The sequence below is a fragment of the Rhincodon typus genome, chromosome 19 (genome assembly GCF_021869965.1).
Source record: "Rhincodon typus isolate 14 chromosome 19, sRhiTyp1.1, whole genome shotgun sequence".
Taxonomy (NCBI): Eukaryota; Metazoa; Chordata; class Chondrichthyes; order Orectolobiformes; family Rhincodontidae; genus Rhincodon; species Rhincodon typus.
The window spans coordinates 9,392,696-9,419,522 of NC_063350.1; the positions used below are offsets into that span (position 1 = coordinate 9,392,696).

General features: G+C 45.4%; 2 protein-coding genes across 2 annotated transcripts in view; one reads left to right on the forward strand and one right to left on the reverse strand.

Annotated features, from left to right (window-relative positions):
* Positions 1 to 26,827, reverse strand: part of LOC109917871 (deoxynucleoside triphosphate triphosphohydrolase SAMHD1-like) — a 152,356-nt gene that overhangs the window by 97,552 nt on the left and 27,977 nt on the right. The gene's annotated exons all lie outside the window — the stretch shown is intronic.
* gss (glutathione synthetase) overlaps positions 2,990 to 26,827 on the forward strand; it is a 41,451-nt gene continuing 17,613 nt past the window's right edge. The window contains exons 1-4 of the mRNA XM_048608357.1: positions 2,990 to 3,222; positions 12,451 to 12,588; positions 14,340 to 14,485; positions 21,340 to 21,415. Coding sequence (XP_048464314.1) covers positions 3,172 to 3,222; positions 12,451 to 12,588; positions 14,340 to 14,485; positions 21,340 to 21,415 — 411 coding nt within the window. The 5' untranslated portion in view covers positions 2,990 to 3,171. The remainder of the gene's footprint in view (positions 3,223 to 12,450; positions 12,589 to 14,339; positions 14,486 to 21,339; positions 21,416 to 26,827) is intronic.

The following is a 26,827-nucleotide window of genomic DNA, read 5'->3' on the forward strand; positions in this document are numbered from 1 at the left end:
GACAACAAGGTGCAGGGCTGGATGAACACAGCAGGCCAAGCAGCATCATAGGAGCAGAGAGGCTGACGTTTCGGGCCTCGACCCTTCATCAGAAAAGGGGGAGGGGAAGGGGGTTTTGAAATAAATAGGGAGAGAGTGGGAGGCGGATAGAAGAGGGATAGAGGAGAGGATAGGTGGAGAGGAAACAAACAGGTCGAAGAGGCGGGGATGGAGCCAGTAAAGGTGAGTGTAGGTAGGGAGTTAGGAAGGGGATAGGTCAGTCCAGGGAGGACGGACAGGTCAAGGGGGCGGGATGAGGTTGGTCGGTAGGAGATGGAGGTGCGGCTTGAGGTGGGAGGAGGGGATAGGTGGGAGGAAGAACAGGTTAGCTAGAATAACATGATAGGTATAAGAGTTGCATGCTGAGGGTCTAACCAAAGTGATAAGTAATCCAAAACTGTCAAAACCAATTAAGGTAGAGAGATCATAACAATTTAACAAGGTGATGGTGTCAAAACAGAACAGCAAGTAAAGTTTTACATAAGACAGAAGTGCCGTGTAGCGCAACACGAACCCAAGATTGCAGGAGAATCTGTTTTCATGGGTACGGAACTTGGCTATCTGTTTCTGCTCACTGACTGTGCATTGTTGAATATCTTGTTTGCCTTGGAGGATGCTTACCAGAAGATCGGAGGCTGAATGTCCTTGACCGCTGAAGTGTTCCCCAACTGGGAGAGAATATTCCTGTCTGGTGATTGTTGCAGTGTCCATTCATCCATTGTTGTAGCATCTGCATGGGTTCACCAATGTACCATCCCTCGCCGCAGCCTTACCTGCAGCGTACGAGACAGACAACATTGGCTGAGTCACATGAGTATCTGCCGTGTACATGGTGGGTAGTGTTACCATACGTGATGGTGGTTTCCAAGAAGGGTCCTGACCCGAAACACCAACTTTCTTCCTCCAGCTCCGTACTGTGTTGTTTCTGACTCTGGCATCTACAGTTCATGCTATCTCTAGATAATCTGACACGTCTTGCAGAGGTTGCCACAGCACGGTTGTGTGGTGTTGTGGTTGATGTTGTCCTGAAGGCTGGGTAGTTTCGTGCTAGCGAAGGTCTGTTTAAAGTTTGGCGGTTGTTTGAAGGCAAGAAGTGGATGCGCAGGGAAGATGTTGATGAGATGCTCATCGTCATCGATGACATGTTGAAGGCTGCGAAGAACATGGAGTAGTTTCTCCGCTCCGGGGAAGTACTGGACAACTCACTTCACCTGACGAAGGAGCTGTGCTCCAAAAGCTTGTAATTTCAAATAAACCTGTTGGACTATAACCTGGACTATAACTTCCCCTCCACAGTGGTTGAAAACGCCCTCGACTGTGTCTCTCGCATTTCCCGCAACTCATCCCGCACACCCCCTCCACGCAATAACAACCAAAACAGAATCCCTCTCATCCTCACGTACCACCCCACCAACCTCCGGATCCAATGAATCATCCTCCAGCACTTCCGCCATCTGCAATCTGACCCCACCACTGAAGACATTTTTCCCTCCCCACCCTTATCTGCTTTCAGGAGGGACCACTCTCTCCATGACTCCCTTATCCGCTCCACACACCCCACCAGCCCACCACCCCCAGCACTTTTCTCTGCAAATGCAGGAAGTGCTACACCTGCCCCTAAACCTGCCCCCTCACCTCCATCCCAAGCCCCAAGAAGACCTTCCAATCAAACAGATGTTCACCTGCACATTTGCCAATGTGGTATACTGCATCCGCTGTACCTGGTGTGGCTTCCTCTACATCGGGGAAACCAAACGGAGACTCGGGGACCGCTTTGCAGAACACCTACGCTCGGTTCGCAATAAACAACTGCATCTCCCAGTCGCGAACCATTTCAACTCCCCCTCCCATTCCTCAGACGACATGTCCATCCTGGGCCTCCTGCAATGCCACAACGATGCCACCCGAAGGTTGCAGGAACAGCAACTCATATTCCGCTTGGGAACCCTGCAGCCCAATGGTATCAATGTGGATTTCACAAGTTTCAAAATCTCCCCTCCCCCTACCGCATCCCAAAACCAGTCCAGCTCGTCCCTGCCTCCCTAACCTGTTCTTCCTCCCACCTATCCCCTCCTCCCACCTCAAGCCGCACCTCCATCTCCTACCGACCAACCTCATCCCGCCCCCTTGACCTGTCCGTCCTCCCTGGACTGACCTATCCCCTCCCTACCTCCCCACCTACACTCACCTTTACTGGCTCCATCCCCGCCTCTTTGACCTGTCTGTCTCGTCTCCACCTATCTTCAGAAGAAGGGTCTAGGCCCGAAACGTCGGCCTGCTGTGTTCATCCAGCTCTACACCTTGTTATCTTGGACTATAACCTGGTGTTGTGTGACTTCTGGCTCTGACCACCCCAGTCCAACGCAAGTCCCTCCAAACTATTTACTCACGATATTTCTCCGAACAGCCTCATTGCCCCTGACCCAACCAGCTCCCTGCCTCCTACAGGTCATCCCAGCCTGAGGCGGCGCTGTAGGACATTCCCAATCACGTTCTTCTCCTGGTGCTTGCGGGAGCGGGACGGCAGCACCGTCTCCATGGCACCTTGACGTGAGGCGCGCGTCCCTGTGCCTGCTAAGAGGGGCAACTGGGTCGCCTGTAATTGGCTAGAAGAGCAGTCATTCACGGTCTGGGGCGGGGAAAGGGTGTGAGCAGGGTCCGCCTGTAAATGGCTACAATTCCCGTCAGTCAGGGGGCAGGGGGGGCGGTTCTGATTTGTCTTCTGGTTCGTAGTTGGGCGCTGCGGTGGGCGGGCGTCGGATTTGACCCATGATTGGCTAACTATGCCGTCAATCAGAAGCCGGGCACCCGTCAGGTGCTCTGACCGGGTGACGAGCCCGGGGCAACGGTTCACCTTCGATTGGCTAGAGGCGCCGAGCGTCCGCGCCGTCTTTGTTGGGGCGGGTCCGGAGCTGCGTCGAGGCCGGGATTGGTTGCGGGGTGACGCGGTTAGACCAATGAACCATCAACGATCGGCCGGGGTCGTCAGTCAGGGTGGTCGGGGTCCGTGGTTGGCGAAGGGTGTTCGCGCGGGGACGGGAGCCACCTGTGATTGGCTGCGGGGGGCGGAGACGTTCAGGTGTTGCCAAATTTTGTAGCAACATTTTGTTGTGAGTTGCTGGCGGGAGCAAGATGCATGCGAGGCTTCCCAGTTTGACCCTGCCCAGGAAGGCAGATAGCGAGGTAACACTTATTACACCTTTAATATCCCCCCCCCACCCTTTCCACAGCATGCGTTGCGTTCTTCTGTTTGCTTTAAAACAATCAGAAACTTTTGAAACGAGTGAGACGAATGCCTTAAAATGAAACCAGCAAAGGACAGAAATTGCTGCAGAAACTCGGCGGGCCTGCCTGCTGAAAGGCAGAATAGCGTAGTGAAGCGTTTCGTTTGCAGTTGTAAAGAGGGATCCACTGGACCCGGAGCCGCTTTCCTCTCCGCAGATGTTGCCGGACCTGCTGAGTTTCTCCGGTAATTTAAAAATGAACGCGGGTTATCTAACGCTTGAGGGGTCCGACAGGGAGAGTGAGCAAGGGAGGGAGGGATTGACGGAAGGCTGCCACGGCACGGTGCTGAGGGCCGGTTGAGGTGGGAGTCTGCAAACTGGAGCCCTTTCGGTCCCGTTTCCGAGGTTTTCCGCTCGGCTGCTGTCGGTACATTGGCCCCGAAGCCAGCCCGACCTTTGCACCCGGGGGCCCTGCTGAGTGCGATAGTGACCGACCGCGCAGTCAGCAAGGCCGACCCCCTCCGTCTACATCGCCCTGCCTTCCCACACTGACAGCTGCGATCTTGTGTGTCATTCCTTTTAACAAAACCAAACGCCCTTTCTGTTTGCAGTCGGTCCCGTTGATCGTCGTGTGGGTTGCTCAGCGATTCTGTTCTTTACTGTTGAACATGGTTGGGCCTCAACTGTTGGCAATTTATAATCAATGACTTTGACAATGAGTGTTTACGTTGCTAAATGGGCTGATGACACGAAGATGAGCGGGATGACAAGTTGTCCACAGGACACACGGAACCTGCCAAGGTACTTCCAGACGTTCAGGGGTTAAGAAATGGGGGAGGGGGACACAATTAAGGCCACAATCCCAGTGATCTCCTCCTCCTCCTCCTCCTGGTGAACATTGCCCCATTAGCTCAGGCCTCACTTCCCCCAGTAGTTGTTTCAGTGCCCCACAAACCAGAACCCACCTCTCTCTCTCTCACTCCTGTCTCTTGACTCTGGAGGTTGGTTAGCTCAGTTGGATGGCTTCAGAGATAGTAGGAACTGCAGATGCTGGAGAATCTGAGACAACAAGGCATAGAGCTAGATGAACACAGCAGGCCAAGCAGGAAGGCTGATGTTTCGGGCCTAGACCCTTCATCAGAAATGGGGGAGGGGGAGGGGAAGGGGGTTCTGAAATAAATAGGGAGAGAGTGGGAGGTGGATAGAAGAGGGATAGAGGAGAGGATAGGTGGAGAGGAACCAAACGGGTCGAAGAGGCGGGGATGGAGCCAGTAAAGGTGAGTGTAGGTGGGGAGTTAGGGAGGGGATAGGTCAGTCCAGGGAGAACGGACAGGTCAAGGGGGCAGGATGAGGTTAGAAGGTAGGAGATGGGGGTGCGGCTTGAGGTGGGAGGAGGGGATAGGTGGGAGGAAGAACAGGTTAGGGAGGCAGGGACGAGCTTGGCTGGTTTTGGGATGCAGTAGGGGGAGGGGAGATTTTGAAACTTGTGAAATCCACATTGATACCACTGGGCTGTAGGGTTCCCAAGCGGAATATGAGTTGCTGTTCCTGCAACCTTCGGGTGGCATCGTTGTGGCACTGCAGGAGGCCCAGGATGGACATGTCGTCTGAGGAATGGGAGGGGGAGTTGAAATGGTTCGCAACTGGGAGGTGCATTTGTTTATTGCGAACCAAGCGTAGGTGTTCTGCAAAGCGGTCCCCGAGCCTCCGCTTGGTTTCCCCGATGTAGAGGAGGCCAGCTTGTCCCTGCCTCCCTAACCTGTCCTTCCTCCCACCTATCCCCTCCTCCCACCTCAAGCCCCACCCCCATCTCCTACCTACTTACCTCATCCCGCCCCCTTGACCTGTCCGTCCTCCCTGGACTGACCTATCTCCTCCCTACCTCCCCACCTACACTCACCTTTACTGGCTCCATCCCCGCCTCTTCGACCTGTCTGTCTCCTCTCCACCTATCTTCTTCTCTATCCATCTTCTGTCCGCCTCCCCCTCTCTCCCTATTTATTTCAAAACCCCCTTCCCCTCCCCCATTTCTGAAGAAGGGTCCAGACCCGAAACGTCAGCTTTCCTGCTCCTCTTATGCTGCTTGGCCTGCTGTGTTCATCCAGCTCTACACCTTGTTATCTTAGTTGGATGACTGGCTGCTTTGTGATGCAGAGCCAAGGCAAGCATTCGCCTCGCACGCCAGCTGATGTTACCCCGAAGGACTGTCCTCCTCGACCCCTCTCCTTGCCTGAGGCATAGTGACCCTCACTTTAAAATCCAACAGGTGTGCTTTTTTTATTCGTTCACAGGATGAGGGCATCACTGGCTAGGCAGCATTTATTGCCCATCCCTAATTGCCCAGAGGACGGTTAAGAGTCAACCACATTGGGTCTGGAGTCATATGTAGGCTATCATTAGACTCTTAATTCCAAATGTTTATTGAATTCAAATTCCACCATCTGCCTTGGCAGGATTTGAGCCCAGGTTCCCAGAACATTTTCTGGGTCTCTGGATTAACAGTCCAGCGATAATACCACTAGGCCATTGCCTCCCCTGAGTTGTGTGTCTTATTAGAGAGCAGCCTGACGGTCTGGTAAGACTACCATGACTTTACCTTTTTACATCTGTCAGAAGTCACACCACACCTGGTTATAGTCCAACAGGTTTACTTGAAATCACAAATTTTCAGAGCGATGCTCCTTTGTCAGGTGAAGTTCACCTATGACTGGGTGTGGTGTGAGTTCTGACTTTGTCCACCTCAGTCCAACACCGGCACCTCCACGTCATTTACAGCTCACCAATTTGGACGTGACTTAGGCGATTATTACCTCTGAGATCTGCTTTTTAATTTAGTTTTTAATCTGCTCATACTCCTGAAAGAGAACCTCTTCACTAGTCTTGCCTATGTAGCTGGTATCTAAATGGACTGTGATAACTAAGCCTACCCTTGTTTCCTCCAATTTTTCCTGTCACCACACCAACCTATGAGGAGTCAGAAATCAGTGGATCTGTATGTTGATGAGTGTTTGTGAACCCTATAAGTGACTATGTGGTTCAGAGGGGATGTTAATCCGCCCCTTCCATTCAAAGTTCCACTGCAGCACTGAGGAGCAAACCTGAACCCTGGCACAGGGCAGGGAACACAGCCTTCTGGATTGTTGCTCTTGGCTCCTCTGATGCTGCTTGACCTGCTGTGTTCCTCCAGCTCCACACTCTATTGATGATGCAGGACTTGTACACAGTCCTGAAATTGCACGTGCAGCAAGGTTATGACAGGCTTGTATGAGAGAGGAAATGGTAAATAAAAACATCCCCTCAGCTGATTTGTGCAAGGATTGAGGCATAGGTTTTAAGATTTGGAAAGAGATACAAGAGGGATTTGAGGATGAACGTTTTTACGCAGTCACTTATTGATCTAGAACTCGGTGCCAATGAGGGCTGGTGAGGAGGATGCAAGCAGGCTTCAAGGTGATTCAGTCAAGTTGAGTAAGTGGGCAGACACATGGTAGACACAGTACAGCATGCTAAAATGTCAATTCATACACTTCAATGTGGAAAAAAAAAGCAGAAAGCTGGTGTATCTATTTAAATGATATTGAGAACATAGAACATAAGAACTAGGAGCAGGAGTAGGCCGTCTGGCCCTTCGAGCCTGCTCCGCCATTCAATAAGATCATGGCTGATCCTTTCGTGGACTCAGATCCACTTACCTGCGTTCTCACCGTATCCCTTAATTCCTTTATTGTCCAAAAAAAATCTACTTTTGTTTTAAAAAGCATTTATTGAAGTAGCATCAACTACTTCACTGGGCAAGGAGTTCCATAGATTAACAACCCTCTGGGTGAAGAAATTCCTTCTCAGTTCAGTCCTAAATCTGCTCCCTCTAATCTTGAGGCTATGCCCTCTTGTCCTAGCTTCACCTGCCAGTGGAAACATCCTCTCTACATCTATCTTATCTATTTCCTTCATAATTTTATATGTTTCTATAAGATCCCCCCTCAATCTTCTGAATTTCAATGAATATAATCCCAATCTACTCAGTCTCTCCTCATAAGCCAACCCCCTCAACTCCGGAATCAACCTAGTGAACCTCCTTTGCACCCCCTCCAGTGCCAATACATCCTTTCTCAAGTAAGGAGACCAAAACTGCACACAGTACTCCAGGTGTGGCCTCACCAGCACCTTGTACAGCTGCAACATAATCTCTCTGCTTTTTATTTCAATCCCTTTAGCAATGAAGAACAAAATTCCATTTGCCTTCCTAATTTGAACACTAAAATAAATTTAAATTATAAAGTTAGCCTCTGTAACATTGACCATGACTGGTTTTACAACAATCAACAATACATTCTAGTTCATGAACACTCTTTGGGAAGGAAATTTAATCTGGGTTTGGCCTACATGTGACTCCAGACACAGTGATTGATCTTTAACTGACCTGAGAAATGGCCAATTAAACCACTCACTTCAAGGGAAATTATAACGAGCAACTAATGCTTACCTTGCCAACAATGCCCACAAAAGAATAATGTACAACAGGTAATGAGAACAGACCATGGGCACCCGCATGGGCCAAGCTATGCATGCCTCTTTGTAGGGTATGTGGAACAGTCCCTTTTCCGCTGTTACATTGGCATTATCCCCCACCTCTTTCTCTGCTACATTGATGACTGTATCAGCACTGCCTTGTGCTTCCATGAGGAGGTTGAACAGTTCATCGATTTCACTAACACCTTTCATCCCAGCCTCACATTCACCTGGACCATCTCCGATACCTCTGTCTCCATTTCTGGTGACTGCCTCGAAACTGGCGTCTATTTCAAGCCCACCGACTCCCATAGCTACCTGGACTACACCTCTTCTCACCCACCTTCCTGCAAGAATGTGATCCCATACTCCCAATTCCTCCACTTCTGCCGTGTCCGCTCCCAAGATGGGGCGTTCCACTCCTGCACATCCCAGATGTCCTCCTATTTCAACGACCGTAACATCTCTCCTCTCCAGTGATCAAAAATGCCCTCGACCGCATCTCTTGCATTTCCTGCACCTCTGTCCTCACACCCCCTCCCCCCCCCAACAAAAACAAAGACAGAATCCCCTTGTTTTCACATGTCACCCCAACAACCTTCACATCCAGCATATCATTCTCCGCCACTTCCACCACCGAAAATCCGACCCCACAACCAAAGATATATTTCCCTCCTCATCCCTATCTGCCTTTCGTAGGGATCGCTCTCTCTGCGACTCCCTCATTCGCTCCACACTCCCCACTAGCCTCACCACCCCTGGCACCTTTCCCTGCAACCGCAGGAAGTGCTACACCTGCCCCTATATCTACCCCCTCACCTCCCCACCGTCCCAGGCCCCAAAAAACCTTCCACATTAAACAGATGTTCACCTGCACATCCGTCATCGTGGTCTATTGCATCCGCTGGTCCCAATGTGGCCTCCTCTACATCGGTGAGACCAAGCAGAGCCTTGGAGACCGCTTTATAGAGCGTCTGTGTTCAGTTCATGACAAACAACATCACCTTCCAGTTGCGGACCACTTCAACTCCCCCTCCCACTCCCTGGTGACATGTCCATCCAGGGCCGCCTCCAGTGTCACAATGACGCCACCCGGAAACTGGAGGAGCAACACCTCATATTCCGCCTCGGGAGCCTACAGCCGATGGCCTAAACGTAGAATCCACCATCTTTAAAATCTCCCCATCCCCGGCCTCATCCCATGTCCAACCCTCCCTCACATCCCCGCCTCCTTAACCTGACAAAATCTGTTCATCTTCTCTCCCAGAGATAGTAGGAACTGCTGATGCTGGAGCAGAGGTAGTTAGGGAGGTAATCACTGATGCAGTGAAGAATGTCATTACTCACACCTGGAGATAGCAAGAACTGCCGATGCTGGAGGAGCACAGCCGGTCGGGCAGCATCAGAGCAGAAAAGTTGACGTTTCGGGTCAGGATCCTTCAGAAATGGGGGAGGGGGAAGGGAGCTCAGAAGTAAATAGAGAGGAGGGGTGGGGCTGGGGCTGGAGAAGGTAGGCAGGATGGTGATAGGTGAGTGCAAGTAGGCAGTGGCGGGGATTGGTTAGTGATGTGGGAGGAGCGGATAGCTGGGAGGGAAGATGAGAAGGGTCCAGACCCGAAACGTCAGCCTTCCTGCTCCTCTGATGCTGCTTGGCCTGCTGTGTTCATCCAGCTCTACACCTTGTTATATCAGATTCTCCAGCATCGGCAGTTCCTACTATCTCTCTCCAGCAGAACAGTCAACTGTGCAGATTCACCAATGAGGCAGGCAGCAGTGCAGGTTTCTTTCTCCATTTGATTCATTTCCCATGTGGTCTTTGCCTTTTTCTGTCTTTCTCCTTTTTAAAATGCTGTTGTTTGGATTTTGACCCCCTAAATTTCCAAAATGATGCAGCAGCTTATAAAACAGTAATTACTGCTCTTCAAATTTAAGGAAATCAGCTCCAACACTGAAAAGTGCCTCAAAAAAGGAGCAGCTCTTGCAGCTGCAATTTTTCCCAGCCCTTCATCTTGGATTACCCAGGCTGATTCCCAATGGCACAAAAAATGTTGGTCTAGCTAGTGGTGCCTGTATCGCCTGTATCACCTGAAAGTAATCTTCTTTAAAAAAAAAATCAAATCTATATCACCTATTGCAAAACACTTGGAAGGTGCAGGCTCTGCTTGTTACACTTAAGGAAGAGATTGAGGAAAGGAACTAAAGGAATTTCTTCAATGGGTGCGCAAATGATTTTGTCCAAAGACTATGAAAAGCATCTTATAATGAAGGAATGTTTCAATGGGTTTTTGTTGGGTAGCTAACAGCAGATTATACCTCGGTTCCTAACATCGCCAGGGCACTGCCAGAGGCTGTGAAAAGACTTTGAAAAGATTTGATCAAACATGACCATTCTCCCAAAGATGTGAAAGCTCTTTGAAAGCATTGTGCAATCAGTTTGGCAGCACACACCCCCTGCATCCACCTTTCCCAAAAGCCTTGTAAAAGGTTCTTTCATGATTTTTGACAGGGGAAACAATCTACCTGACCCTTTCAAGCCATGCACTCCAAATTACAACTTGCTGTGGAAAGAACTGTTCAACTCTGCCAAATTTGTCCCAACAAGTCCACACCATCCCTCCGAAGAGCATCCCACCCAGACCCATCCCCCCAACTCTATCCCTGTAACCCTGCATTTTCCATGACTAATGCAGCTAACCTGCATATCCCTGGACAGTAGGGGTGGTTTAGCACAGACAATCCACCTAGTCTGCACATCTTTGGACGGTGCGAGGAAACCGGAGCACCCGGAGGAAACCCACGCAGACACTGGGAGAATGTGCAAACTCCACACAGACAGTCGCCCAAGGGTGGGATCGAACCCGGGTCCCTGGTGCTGTGAGGTAGCAGTGCTAACCACTGAGCCACTATGCCACCCTTCTACCGAACCTACGAAAACCTGAATTTTGAGAAGTAGGGCGTAGGGAAGAGTGAGAAACAGTATAATTGATTTAGCCTTAAAAAAAGAAATTTTGAGGCACACGACCTAGGTACAATGGGAGACTCTTGCTGCCTACTTAAGTAATTAGTCAGATCGTGTTTGACTAATGTTTCAGCTTGATTTTCCCACCTTTGCTCCATATCCCTCGATACCTTTGTGGTGCGGTGATAAGTTCGCTGAAGGAATCTGAGTTGCTATAGTAACACATAGTATATGTCACACTTTGGAACTATGGGCAGTATTGGTAGAGTCTCCAATGGTCTTTTAGTCACATAGCTGACCAGGAATCTCTCCTACAAGCAACAATGTGATAATTACCACACAGTCTGTCTTTCCGTTGCTGACTAAGGGATAAATATTGACCAGGACAACTGGGTAGCTGTCCTGCACTCTCTGGAAATAGTGAGGACAGTTGTGTCAATCTGAGAAGGAGCTGGGAAGCTGTTGTCACAACCTGCCTGAACAGTTGCTGACAGGAGTGCTATCTTTTGTGTTGAGCTTTAATGGTGGTCTGCCCCAACCCCACTTTTCCCATTGGCCCTGTTATTTCTATAGTGCAGTTTTCTATAACACGATGTAGCGCTAGAATGCAACTGTCACATTAGAGTAGAACCCCCTGTACACCTATTCTGAGAATTCAGAAATAACCCGTTCGTTGACTGCGACTACTTCGATCTCCTTGCATGAGACTGTTTACCCTGTTTCCAGAATTCATCAGCCAGAGGAATCTCCTCTACGTCCAGCCCTGTAAGAATTTGGAAGTTTCAATGAGATCTCAGTCTTCGAAAGCACAAACCCAATAAATTCAGTCTGTCCCCATAAGGCAGTTTTGCCATCCCATTTTTAGTGTTGCCTGGCTAACATGCAAGTAGCAGTCTGCTGTAAGAGGTTTTCATCCCCCCTCCCCACGGTTCTAGCATTTTATACATGTAGAGTTTGATTTTCAACTGCTAGTAAATGATTTGAAATTCTTTGTCTGAAGTTGTGAGGATTTGGAATGTTCTACCTGAAAAGTTAGAGGAACCTGATTTCGAGTCATAGAATCATACAGACTGGAAACAGACCCTTCAATCTAACCCATCTGTGTCGAACAGACATCTTAATCTGTCCTAGTTCCATTTGCCAGCATTTGGCCCATATCCCTCTTAAACCCTTCTTTTGATATATGCACCCAGATGCATTTTAAATGTTGTAATTTTAATAGCTTTGAGAGTTGGACAGGTGCTCAAGGATAAGAAACTTTGTGTTAAAGACCAAGTACAGTCATGTGGATGCAAGTGTGTCAGCTTCCTCGTAGACCCAAGAGCAGCAATGCCAAATTTCAAATGAGAGAATCCACTTACCAACCAAGCAACATACTTTGACGTGATAATTTGAAATTTTTGTTTTCTTGCAGTTAGCCATGTCTCAATCAATCCAGGTATATTTATTAATCAGTCAGCGCAGTCATCTCAGTCAGGATATATTGTTGTTCCCTCTGAGACTTGGCATTCTTGTATGTCCTGACGAGTACAGGACAAAAGGCTTCAGTGACGGGTTACTCTCTTTGCAGCAGTAGCAGCGCTCAAAGGTCCAAGTGACGTGATTTGAGAGGAGAAACAAGGTGGAGATGGTGGGAACATTGGGAAAAACAAATACGCCGACACATTGATGTTCCAGTATTGCAATATTTCTAATTATCGCTGCACTGTTTTCTCGTAGGTACTTATGCCTCCAGTTGCTGCAGATGAAGTTCTGTACAACAACAGTCTTATCCAGCAGCTGACTGTGGCAGCAAAGGATGCAGCTCTTCTCCATGGAGTTCTCATGAGGACGAAAGAGGAACCATCTAGCACTGAGGTTGGTTCTTCTGAATATCTTTTTAAAAAGATCTTTAAAATGCTGTACTTCCTCCTAATATTACACAATCCAGAAGCAAGACTATTAGCCTCAAACATCAGCTTTTATTTGTCTTGTTGGCTCACTCCCCACCCCTGCCACCTCCTGCCTCTCAAATCCCAGTTTGCTTGTGAGAAAGAACCTGCATCTATGTAGCGCCTTTCACAAACCCAAGAAGTCCCAAAGCATTTTCCGTACCGTGATCTTTTTTGTTTGATGTTGTAGTACTGTAACCTAAGAGGTTTGGCAGTCAGCTTGTGAACAATGACCAGATGAGCTGTATTTTTAGACATTTTGGTTGATTGCCCACAGTGGTTATGTCATTCAGTTATGCAAATAAATGTAAAACTCAGTAAACATGGCTTCCAGTGTTATCCTTCACCACCTGACTTTCTGGCTTAAAATGGTGTGCTTGGCTGTGTCCCAGTTCGAGGATGATGTCTATTCGAGGTCACTCTTTTCTGCCATTGGTTTCCGTGTGACAGAACAGGCCAAGTCTTGACCCACAGATCCATGAGCATGTGGGGTTGTGTGACCCACTTGGTGGCTGGATCTGGAGTGTAGGCTTTGCTTCCTCTGCAGTCTTCACTGTTGCTGTGTTGGCCTAAATTTGAAATTCTGTCATGTTGCTGGCAGTGGGAAAAGCATGACATGCAAAACAAAACCCACTTGTTTAGGTGCGTTATGACACAGACTTCCTATGGCCATCGCATCCTGAGATTGGAGTGGACCCTGGACTTTCTAGGCCAGAAGTAGGGACACTAAGCCCCTATCTGTGCTGACAACTTCACAGCAGTCTGATTATTATCACTGGATTAGTGACACTCTGCTTCCTGATTGATTAGAAGAGAATTTTCCTTGCACTAATGCCCTTCGTTCATGGGAGGTGTTCAATTTTTAGCCACCAGGTCTTGAACGGTAAAGGCTAAAAACACAAATTAACTGTCACACACATATGTAAAGGGAAAGAGAGCTGATGAACATGTTGATGTTAGATATGTTTTAAAAGTCGTCTTTTTACCCGAAACACACAATTAGAGGTTGTTTCACTTTTACCCTGTATTCCACAAGTCATCCTTAACCCTGATGTACCACTAAAAGTTGATCCACATACTCTCAAGTACTTTAATTTTTGAAATTTCATACCAATGTTCAGATTCTGGTGTGACCTATCCCTATTTTTCTTCTTTTCCAGCTTCAGGCCGCTAAGAACTCCGCAATCTCCCAGTTCTGACTCTTCTTGCAACCCGCCCCAAACATTTCCTTTGTTCCGTGACTGGTAGCTGTCTCTTCGGCTATGTAGCTCTGGAATTGCCTCCTGAAATCTCTCTGCTGCCCTGTCTCTCATCGTATAGATGTTTGCTCCTTAAAACTGATCACTGTTTGGCTAGGACCTGATCAGTTGATCCAAATATCTCTTCCTCTGGCTTTGCGATGTTTGTTCTGTGCTATGCGCTGTGGGATGCTTTGATACATTTTAAGACGCAATGTAAATGCACGTAAACAGACCTTCCGTTAGAATGAAGTCAGCACTCAGGATGCCTTTTCCTGTCACAGGCATTAATGGAACAGCTTTGTTGTTCTCTTATTTTTTTTTTTCTGATTCCCAGCATTTGTAGTGTCTTTTTTTTGTCTTTTTATTTGTCAATTTCTGATGTGTGTCAGACACCAAAATTATTTGATCCACAATGTTTTTCTCTCTTTCTCAAAAGACAGCTAGCTATGCACCATTTAGTCTCTTCCCATCACCTGTACCGAAGAAACTGTTCACGCAGGCATGTGAGGTTCAACAAGACTTTAATTTGCTGGTTGACCGAATAAGCCAGGACTCTGAATTTCTAACCAAAGCGCTAGCAAGGTAAGGTAATTGTACTGTCTTGTATCAAGCTGTACTTATTAGTCTTGTAAGTCTGATTTCTGTTTGTTGGGTTAAAGCTATTGTGTGGTAAGTCAGCATTTTGGGTTTTGCCCCGTCTTGTTTCACTTGAACAACTTGGATGTAATGGGGCCACTATGTGTACTTGGCATGGGGGTTTCTGTTTTTGCTATCTTTTTCAACGTCGCCATTTTGAAACAACTTCTCCCATCTGCCACTTTGCTCCCTACCCCCTTCCCATTTGCTGTGACGGTGCAGGAGAGGGTAGGGGCGAGCAGGAGATGCTTACAAAGATTTAACTTGTTCCTCTTACATTTTAAAATTTATTTTATTTTGAGTTGTTTACAGAAATAGGAAACTAGGAATGTATAGTATTTCAACTTAAAATGAAAAATTTTTAAACGTTTATTTTCTGATGAGAGTGCTCGAGCCGAACTTAACAGAAGCTTTTGTATTGGATACGATGAAAAAATTTGATTCACTTATGTGATGAGAAGTATTTGATTATATTCACATCATTTTTTAGAGTTTGGAATTCAAACTAGTGACATATGGATGTTGGTTACTCTTGTGAAGGCATTAATAACAGCGATCTAATGTAATATGTGATAGGAAGCAGACACCCCTGAAGTGTTAATGGAAGGTAGTTAGTGTTGTGCTGGGTTTATGACTGAGAGGATAAAGGTTGAGCGTCATTAATTGTTTTTGGTTTAGGGTAATCAAAGATTGACATTAGTTTGGGAAACTTTGAGATTGAAAGACTTTGAGCACTTTTATAGAATACTTGACTAGGGCCAGAAGCACAATATATTTTCTGTCCTAGAAAGGATAGAATAGTTCAGGGAGTAAGTTACCTTAGGAAGTTAGTTTGTGCAGCTTCTAGTCTAGAAGTGTCTGGTTAGACATCTGTATATTATTGAAAGCTAAGGGAATCTAAGCTGTGAGCTTCATGAAAATTTTGCTCCTCACAGGAAGGAACTGGGAAGGATCAGATGAATCGAATATAAAAATTAGTCACAAAGGGTTTTTTTTTCTGGATGGTGGAAGCATAGTGATGATATTGTGGTGTAGGTTGAAAACTGTTTTTCTGTTAGTTTTAAGATTTTTCAAATTGTGTTCTATATTTAGATAGATTGGTTTGCTTTATTACTTCCTCCTTTTGGTTTTCAAAAAATATCTGTTCCATTGTTAAACAGGAAACTTGCAGCCTTGTGTGCTTATAGCTTTGAATGACCATAACACTAAAACAAAAATACCTATAATCCACCAAACCAGGTTTCATTCTGGTATGTGACTTGTCCAGTAATGCCATCGACTGGGACTGTAACACTGAACACGTTTGACAGTGTTTCAGTTCAAGTTGTACTTATCAGGAACAAACTGCAATGTTAAGCAAGAAGTTACTGTACCAGGAAGTTCTCCCTTCTCCGTATTGTTCTGTTTTACATCACCTACTCTTTAGGAAGGCAGTTTTTAGAACTTTGTGTGTCTCCAAGTAAAGGTACGTAATGAAATTGCAAGTACTGAATGATTGTGAACTGCCAGCTGACAATGCTGAGCATGTTGCAAACTACAGAATGTTCTGGTCAAACAGCACTGCATTGTAGCAAGGGCAGATTGTCCTTGAATGGAGTGTCACTAGTTTGCTTAACAATCACCCTTAAGATTTGATATGTTACAGAATTTATTAATACAGGATATGTATTTGAACATGTAGAGCTTTTGCATAAATAATTCTGTAGTCTGATGGAACATATTAAATTCACTGGGGATTTTGAATGGAATTAATTGTGTGAAGCTTTTCCTATTAATGGGAGGTCCTGCGATAATCTTGAAACTGTTCCACGTGAGACGTAGTTCAGAAATAGCACTTTGTTCAAAGGGTAATAGTAATGTGAAAGGTAAATGCCATGGTGGTAATGTCACGAGCCTAGCAATCCAGAGGCCCAGGTTAATGTTGTTAGGACCTGGGTTTGAATCCCACCTTGGGCAGATGGTGAAAATTTAAATTCAATAAATTTCTGGAATAAAAAGCTCACCTAATGGTGACCACATAAACGTTACTGACTGTTGTGAAGAACTATCTGGTTTACTAACATCCTTCAAGGGGGGAAAAGCTGCCATCCTTACCTGTTCTGGCCTTACATGTGACTCCAGACCCACAGCAATGTGGTTCACTCTTAACTACTCTCTGGCTAATTAGGGATGGGTAGTGGATGGCACTGCTGCCTCAGTGCCAGGGACCTGGGTTCAATTCTACCCTCCAGGGACTGTGTGGAGTTTGCACATTCTCCCCGTGTTTGCATGGTTTCTACTGGAGGCTCTGGTTTTCTCCCACAGTCCAAAGATGCGCAAGTTAGATGATTTGGCCATGCTAAATTGCCCATAGTGTTCAGGGATGTGCAGTCTAGGTGGATTAGCCATGGGAGGTGGGCATGGGGGTGTTGGTCTGGGTGGGATGGTTGGGATGGTCTTTGGATGGTTGGTGCAGACATAATGGGCAGGACGGCCTCTACTTGTATTGTAGGGTTTGATGATGAACTTTGGTCAAACCAGCAAACAGCCTCATTACGCAAACAAATTTATAGGTAGTAATGGATGTTAATTCAATAACTTTGCACTTTAATGATGGGCAGATTTTTGCTGGCCAAGGGACAAAGGAATATGGAGTTGAGGCAGGCAGGTGGATATAGAATCATAGAATTCCTACGGTGTAGAAGCAGGCCATTCCAAAGAGTGACCCACACAGACCTGTCCCTGTAACCCTGCATTTCCCAGTCCACCTAGCCTGCACATCCCTGGACACTATGGGCAATTTTGCATGGCTAATCTACGGAATCTGCCCCTCTTTGGACCATGGGAGGAAACCGGAGTACCCAGAAACCCACGCAGACACAGGGAGAACTTACAAACTTCACACACTAGCAGTAGCGCGAGGGTGGAATCAAACCTAGCCCCTGGTGCTGTGAGGCAGTAGTGCTAACCACTGTGCCGCCCAATAGGACATGGGACAGCCTGTATCTGGGGGAGATGATCGCACAGTGGTACTGTAACTGGACTGGTAATCCTGAGGGCAGGCTGATACACTGAGGACATGGATTCAAATCTAGGCAGCTGGTGGAAATTAACTCGGTTAGTAAATCTGGAATTGAAAGCTAGTTTCCATAATGGTGACCATGAAACCTATTATTAATTGTCATTTGAAAGCCCATCTGTTTCACTAAATCCTTTTCAGGGAAGGAAATCCGCCATCCTTATCTGGTCTGGCCTGCATGCGACTCCAGACCCAGACCAATGTGGTTGATTCTTGGTGGCCCTTTACACTCGGTTGAAGGGACAGTTGGAGATGGGCGGTAAAGATGACAGCCCACATCCTCAACAGGGCATAACAAGAACATGACTTCGCTGAATGGCAGCAGGTTGAAGGGATTGAAATCATGTTCCTAACTCAACTCTGGGGGGGCAAGAAAAAACTGTGGCTAAATATACTACCCAAATAAACGTTTTGGCCCTAGAAGGGTTAGGCCAGCTTAAACTCTATCTTTGCAGAATACTGTGCTTAAACAGATGGTATGTCTTTCAAAAAACAGGAAATTTGCTATTGTTAAAAATGTACAAACTTAAAAAATGAATTCAAAAACCTGTAAATTCATTCAGCACTTTGAAAAAAAGAGTAGTAAATTGTCAATATGACTTTATATTAGCCAATGATGGGAATTCCATAAAGATACAATCTTCAGCTCATCTTAAAATTGTACATTGTGTTTCCAGCTATCCCAATGATCTACTGTAGACTGTTTTTAATTTAAAAGTTGCACTCTGCTGATTCTTAGCTTCTGTTGGGAAGCGATTTCCAATAGTGGGGACTCTTGGACTGGGACATATTTTATAAAATAATGGGGCACCCGTTTAAAACGGAGAAGTGAAGAAATTCTCTTTGCCCAGAGGGTACTGGATGTCCAGAATTCTCTACCCCAGAGAGTTGTGATGGTTGTTAGCTATTTTCCAGTCTTCCGGAACTCTTGCTGACTCCAGTGATTCCTGAAAGATCACCACCAATGCCTCTGCAATCTCCTCTGCCATCTCTTTCAGACCCTGGGGTGCAGTCCATCCGGTCCATTCAGTCCAGGTGATTCATCCACCTTCAGACCTTTCGGCATCTCCCAACACCTTCTCCTTAGTGATGGCCACTGCACTCAGCTCTGACCCCTGACTCTTGACGTTCTGGTGTGCTGCTGGTGTGACTGACGCAATGTACCTATTTAGTTCCTGTGCCATTTCTTTGTTCCCCATTGCTACTTCTCCATTCTCATTTTCCAGTAGTCCAATGACCATTCTTGGTGACTCCACCGTCTTCTCTGTTAGGCTCCCCTTCCTATCAACTCTGGCCGCCTCCTCCCTCATATCTTTGCAGTCAATTGTAGCACCATTACACCTGATTCGATCTTCTCCCTCTCAAAATGCAGTGTGAATTCTATCATATTGTAGTCACTGCCCCCGAAGGATTCCTTCACTTTAAGCTCCTTACTCATGTCTGCCTCATTGCACATCACCAAACTCTGAATTGCCTGTTCCCTAGTGGGCTCTTCAATCTGCTCCAAAAAAAATCTTGTTGATATTCCATGTACTCCTATCCCTGGGATCTGCTGTCAACCTGATTTTTCCAAGTCCATCTGCATATTGAAGTGCTCTGATTATTGCAGCAGTGCCTTTCTTGCATGCCTTTTCTATCGCCTAATTTTTGATTTCTTTCCCACATCCTGACGACTGTTAGGAAGCCTTTATATAGCTCCTGTCAGGGTCTTTGTTTTTTCTTTGCAGTTCCTCAAATCTACCCGCACAGAGTCTGTGCCTTCCAAGTATATATGGTTTCTTGCTATCAGTTTAATTTCATTTCTTACTCATAACCTCATCTGCCTGTCCTTTTACTAGGATGCCTATCCTTGGATATTTAGTTTGCAGCCTTGATCCCCTTGCTTCCATATCTCTAATGCCCACAAAATCATACCCACCAATTTCCCTCTACACTACAAGCTTATTTATCTGCTTCTTATCCTGCACACATTTTAAATACAACACCCTCAGCCGCGTGTTGACTGTCCCCCTTCTCATAGTTGTCCCCTTATATGCTATGCCTGAAGTTAGATTCCTGACACCTTCCAGAGTCCAATTACTTGTTCCGGAAACTTTAATAACGTCTGAGTACTCATCACTTGACCTTTTCCACAATTTTCCATGCCACTGAACCCCTACTTAGTTTAAAGCCCTATCCACAGCCCTAGTTATGTGATTCAACAGGACTCTGGTCCCAGCATGATTCAGGTGGAGCCTGTCCCATTGGAACAGCTCTCTCCTTCTCTAGTACTGATGCCGGTGTCCCATGAATTTCAACCTGTTTCCTCCACACCAAACTTTAAGCAATGTATTTACCTCTTTAATCTTGTTGACCCTGTGCCAGTTAGTTTGTGGCTCAGGTAGTAATCTGGAAATTATTACTTTTTTTTTGGTTTTGCCTTTCAATTTAGCCCCTAGCTGCTCGTATTCCCTCAGCAGAACCTCTTTCCTCTTTCTCCCTATATCTTTGGTACCTACATGGACCACAACAACTGGATCTTCCCCCTCCCACTCCATGTTCCACTGCAGTCTGGATGGGAGATCCTGAACCTGGGCACCAGAACTTTTTTGGGACTCTTGATCCTGACCACGGAGAACGGTGTCTTTCCCTAACTATACTATCACCGATTACAACTACATTTCTCTTCTCCCACCCACCTTCCACCAACCACCCCCCACTGCCACACCCACCCACCCACCTCTGTTCTTGAATGGCTCTCTGTCCCACAGTGCTATGGTCAGATTGCTCATCCTCCCTACAGCTCCTGCTCTCGTCCGCACAGGGAGCACGAATCTTAAACCTGTCAGACAAGCATAAGGGCTGTGGCCCCTCTGCACTACCTCCTGGATCTCACTACCTGCCTCACTTGTAGTCACACCCTCCTGTCCCTGACTGCCTCCTGAAACAGTGTCCAGCTAATTCTTTCCCCCCCCCCCGGCTCCCTGAAGCTCAGACTCCAGCTCATCAACTCTGAGCTGGAGTTCTTTGAGCAACTAACACTTTGGTATAGATGTGGTCAGTATAGCCCACCAGCTCCCACATCACATAGCTATAATACATCACCTGGTGAGGCATCTATTTTGTTTACTTAATAATTAATTTTTTTTAAAGTTGCCTGCTGGTCTTTTAGTTGCAACCTGCAAATATTTCTCCTATTTACCTTCAATCTCTAAGCTTAAAAAGTCAAGTTAGCAACTAATATCAATTGATGAAATTATAGTTTTCCTGTGATATCACTGTGTTTTGTGTTGGGCCCCTGATCCTGGGATTCAGTTTATCCTGATGAGCTGTAATGTGGAAAACCTCAGAAACCAAGTCCTTTGTCCGTGTGACTGAACGCCACTCACTCCGCCAAATCAACGCGCAATCACCACTGGCAACAGTGCTTGAAAAACTCTAGAGCATTAAAGTGGCTGTGTTCTGATTGCAGCACAGCCTCAAAGCTGCTCACTATACAATCGAGCCCCTCACCACCCTGACTTGGAAATATATCGCCGTTCCTTCACTGTCTCTGGGTCAAAATCCTGGAATTCCCTCCCTAAGGGCAGTGCGGGTCCGCCTACAGCATACAGACTGTAACAGTGCAAGAAAGCAGCTCACCATCACCTCAACGGCAACCAGGGACAGGCAATAAATGCTGGCCCAGCCAATGCTGCCCAGTCCTACTGCAGAAGAAAAAAGTAATTTGCCAAATAACTATTCTCTGCCATTTCTCTTTCAGCACCGTGGAAGTGGATGATTTCACAGCAGGCCTCTTCGGGATCTATAAAGAAGTGCTGAAAGAAGGTATTGCCCAGGTAGTGATCTTGTCTTATTGTAATGTAGCTGGGCTGCATAGGGAAAGTGAATCTTTCTTATTAAAAAAAAAAAAAAATTATTCTAGTTTTGTTGGATTTGATTTGAGCATCTGCATATCGTCTATTGTGTGAACGTAAAGTCCTCTTGAACTAGTCCTCAGTAATATCGTTTATAGGATCTGGCCTTTATCTTTGGGTCGTTGTGGGGCGGAATGTAAGCTGTGTCACCCCACTATAATGGCACCTTTTCAGCAATAAGCTGGGCAAAATGTGAACTTATGGAACAGGAGCATAGTCCCTTTAAATTTGATATTCTGGGAATGCCTTCAGCTTCTGTTACTGGGTTTATCATCTCTCCTTTTCCCAAACACCATCATGAACTGAGAATTCTGACCATTCCAATCCCTGACCATCCTTCCTTGAAATTGTCGTTGTGAGCGGTTTTGGGCCCCATATGTAAGGAATGAAGTACATATATCTGAGATCTCTCTATGTATTTGTTTCTTAATTTTCCTCTTGCTATTAGTGGGATTATAGTACAATCCCATTAAAGTGATCTTTCCATTCTTATTTGTAACTTCTACCCATATATTTTCACTGGATGATTTTTCACAACTATCAGCAGTAATGTATTTCTTAATGAAAAATGCCCCCCCCCCCCCCCCCCCCCCCACACACACACACACACACACACACACACACACACACACACACACACACACACACACACACACACACCTCCTTTTCTATCCTTCCTATAGCATCTAAAACACAGAACTTCGAGCTGCCAGTCTTGTCCATCTCTCAGCCAAGTTTCTGTAACAGATATGATGTCCTACATACTCTGACTCTCTCTCTCGTCTTTCTTTCTAATTGACATTCTCTCCTCACATTCAGAACCTTCCCCATTAATCCTTCTGTTTACATTGCTACTTCGAATTCTTCCACTCCCCCTCTCTATCAGTATAAAGTCTTCCTTAATGGAATGAGCAAATATCCCTGCTAAGGTATTGATTCTCTTCCAGTTCAGGTTGGACCCATCCTTTTTGAACAGGTCTTTTCTATCCCAAAAGACATCCCAAATCCCAGAACAATACACCAGCTCTTCAGCCATTGATTTATCTCCTTTATCTTTTTGTTCCTTCCCTCATTTGAGTTTGGCATTAGGAGTAAGCCAGCAATGACTACTTTCAAGGTTCTATTTTTTAATCTTCTACCTAACCTGTTAAATTCACTGTGCACTGCTTTGATCTGTTCCCTAAAAATGTCATTTCTACCAATGGGTACAATAATTTCTGGCTTCTCAATCTCACCTTTAACAATATGCCTGAAACGTTTAGAGACATCCTTAATCCTAGCACCAGGAAAGCAACAAACTATCCTAAATTTACACTCACTGCCACAATCCCCTGTCTATGCCCTGACAGGAGAGACCTCATAACAATAATTCTATTAAATCTTGTCAAATGCTGCCTAACAAAAGAATCATTCCAAATGTCTAGTAATCGACTGGGCCTTCCATTTTTCTCAGAGTCTATTCTCTGTACAGTTCTAAAACCTGAATATCTATCTGATAGAGGAATAGCCACCAGAGACTTTTGAACTGCCTTCTTACCTTTCCTGGCAGTCACCCATCTATCTGACTGATCCTGCTGTTTAATAACTTTTCCAAATCCACTAGCCATCTCACACTGTGCCTCATATATGCCCTTAATAACATAAAGCTGAAAAAAATTCAATAACACCTTATAAAATAAACTACCTTTCATTACCTTCAGAAAATAATGTTAAAATGGAAAAAAAATTGAAAATATATATATTTTTTATATATATATAAACATATAAAACGTAAATAAAATCTTACGATTGCTGAACCATAACCTGAGTAGCGTGGGATGGTGTCATACTTGACATGCAGAATAGGAAGGAGCAGGTAGGGCTGTTCTGCTGCTATTTGGTTTGATTAGGTTTAATTTTTGTCAACTCCATCTACTTTGCCATGCTTCTCTCCCCTTAACCTGACTGTATCAATGAGTTTTACATTTGAGATAGTCTCTTCAATTGCAACCCCCAATAAACTCAGCAGCTATAGGAGGGAATGAGCTCCAGATCATCACCACCACAGTGATGTGTGAAAATGTGCTTCCTGAAATCACCTCAAACCAACCCAGCTCCAATGTTAAGATTATGACCCCCTTTCTAGTCTTACCAAGTAGCAGAAATGATTTCTTCCTTTATGTACCCCATCGTCTTAAATGCATGGTTATGTCACTCCTTCACTGTCTTCTATGTTCTTCAAAATACAACCATATTCTATATAATCTTGCCACATAAATTAACCCTTTTTAGTCTGTGTATTGTTTGGTGAAACTGTAATATGCTCACTCCAATGTTAAGGAGTGCTTAAGGTGAGGTAGTGTCCAAAACTCTGCCCACTATAAAAGGGATCTGTATAATAAGTCAGAGATTTAGTTAACTGTATCATAGGTTTGCCTCCCTTATGTCCCTATTGGGACAAAGGCAGAGCTCCAGCTACTATTTTTTTTTGTAGCTATCCACTAACGTTAAGTCATTTTGTACATGGATTCCCAAATTCTCTCTGCTCCCTTGCAGTACCTGGCTTTTCATCATTTAGACAATACCCTGATCTGTCTGTGGGAGTACAGGTGCCCTGCATTCTTTCAAGGTCTCACCCATGTGGGCCATTTAACATGCCAGCACGGGGTAACACATCCTAGCCTGATACTGCCACCTTCTCAATTGTGCTTTTCCTCTCAAGTATTGAAGGAGGTACAGGTAGGATGTTGTTAAACGTGAGATTTACAAGGATGTTGCTGGGACTGGAGGGTTTGAGCTATCGAGATGGGCTGAGTAGGCTAGGGCTTTTTTCAGTGGAGCATCGAAGGCTGAGGGGTGACCTTACAGAGGTTTATTCAGTCATGAGGGGCATGGATAGGGTGAATGGCCAAGGTCTATTCCCCAGGGTGGAGGAGTCCAAAACTAGAGGACATAGGTTTAAAAGGGACCTGAGAGGTCACTTTTTTTTCATGCAGAGTGGTGTGTGTATGGAACAAGCTGCCAGAGGAGGTGTTGGGGGCTGGTACAATTTAAATAAAAATGTTTAAAAGGCACCAGGTTGGGTAGATGAATAGAAGGGGTTTAGCGGGATATGGGCGAAATGTTAGCACATAGTACTCTGTCAGGTTGGACCGAAGAGTCTGTTTCTGTGCTATGTGACTCTTGAGTGCAACACAGCAGGTCTTTGTCATCATTTAGCCGAGTGGGTGTGGGAAGGGGAATTTGGACCACCTGTAGTATCTTAATTACTATCACCCCTTGGTTCAGAGCAGGGTAGGAACTGAACTTTGGACACTCCCTAGTTTATAATGCTCAGCTAAGTGATGTGTCATTATGCACTCGGTCACAAGGGAACCTTTATCTCCGCCTTCCTGTTCCATCCCACCCTGACTTGTTACACTCAAACTCTTTCACCCTTAGTTGCCACACTGATGTTCAACTCCATTTCAAAACTAGTAAATGGGTATGTAAACTGCAGAACTTGCAAATACCTTTCATCCTTAGTCCAGTTTAGTATACGTTATCATAAACTTCCATGAATGTAAATAACTGTTTACAATCTACATTGTGTGGATTATGGGGTTTGGTTGGCCATTGGCACGATTTTGGTCTTTGCAATGCGGGAGTAGTGTGCAGTGGAATTTTTAAAATTCTTTATTGAGATGAGTGTTGTTGCTCAATGTTCCCTCTAATTTTCCTTCCAACTGAGCAGATCTCTAAGGTCAATGTCCAGTGTGGTGATTGACCTGCTCAGGGATTGCCCAATGGCTGGGCAGCTTAGAAGGAACATTTTTTTTTTTTGCCTCCTTAATTGCCCTCGTGAAAGTGAGGAAAGTTTTTTTTGTTTTATTCGTTCATGTGGTGAAGGCTTCACCAGTGTTTATTGCCAATCCCTAGTTGTCCCCTTGAGAAAGTGGTGGTATACTGTCGTCTTGAACTGGTGTAGACCATGTGATAGGGAGGGAATTCCAGGATTTTGACCCAATGACACTGAAGGATCAGTGATATTCCCATGGATCTACTTGTTCTCTGTGATAGTGGACGTGGGTTTGCAAGATGCTGTGTAAGGAGTTTTTGTGAATTTTTGCAGTGCATTTCACAGATGATATGCATCAGTGATAGAGGGAATGAATGTTTGAAAAATGCGTTCCAGTTTTTCAGACTGGAGGCCTGTGACCAACGGGGTTTCACAGGGATCAGTGGTGGGTCTGCCGTTGTTTGTCATTTATATAAATGATTTGGATGAGAATATACAAATTGGTGGCACGGTAGACAGTGAAGAAGGTTATGTAAGATTACAAAGGGATTTTGATCAAATGGGTCAATGGACTGAGGACTGGCAGATGGAGTTTAATTTGGAAAAATACGAGGTATTGCAGAGAAATCCAGAACAAGATGATATAGCATCAAAATGAGAGCCAGGCTATTTATGTCTAAAATCAAGATGCACTTTTTCATAGAGCCATGGAAATATAAAGTTCCCAGAGTGCTGTGGATGCTGGGTTAGTTGAAATTTTTGAAACTGAGATCGAAACTAACAAAAACTGAAATTGCTGGAGGACCTCAGCAGGTCTTGCAGCAACTAACTCAAAAACAGAGTTAATGATTCAGGTTCAGTGACCCTTCTTCGGATAAATAGAATTCAGGTGTGAGATCAGCCATAATTCAAGTGAGTGATGGAACAGACTTGAGGGAATCAAATGAATAAATAAATGCTGTTCCGTTTCCCCCCCTTTGTCTGTCATAATGGAGAGCTCCTGCTGATGGTTTGGAGCCTCTCTATAATATTTTGCCACAGTTTTCTATTTTGAAACTGAGTCTTTTTATAAAAAAAAAACTTGTGTCTCTAAAATATTTGAACATAAGAGGCATTGTATTGTGTCCTCCCATAATATGCTTTTTTTTTTAAAAGCAGGGGGCTGAGATCCAAATAAATCTCTCCCTTGCAGTTCAGACAGATGTTTCACAAATTGAACTTTTGAGATGTTTTGCTATGCTGAAGGCGTTATATAAATGGAGGGTGTTGTCGAAACACTTTTGATTTTGATTAAAATCAATATGAAATTGGGCAACTTTAAGCATCAGGAAGGGTGTGCAATATTTGTCCTGGGTGCCTGTAGATGAGGGGAAAGTAAAATAACCAGTCTGGTTGACTTCTTAGGAAAGTGAGGTGGGGGGCAAAGATTAGGGGTACGTGGGAGAACAAAATGGAACTGCATTAAATTCTTAACGAGGTGTGCGTGTCTTAAAATTTCTACTATGTAATTAGTGGTCTTATTAGAAAGGAAGCATTTTATGTTGAAGTGCCCCACCCTTTGCTTGTTCTTTATATCA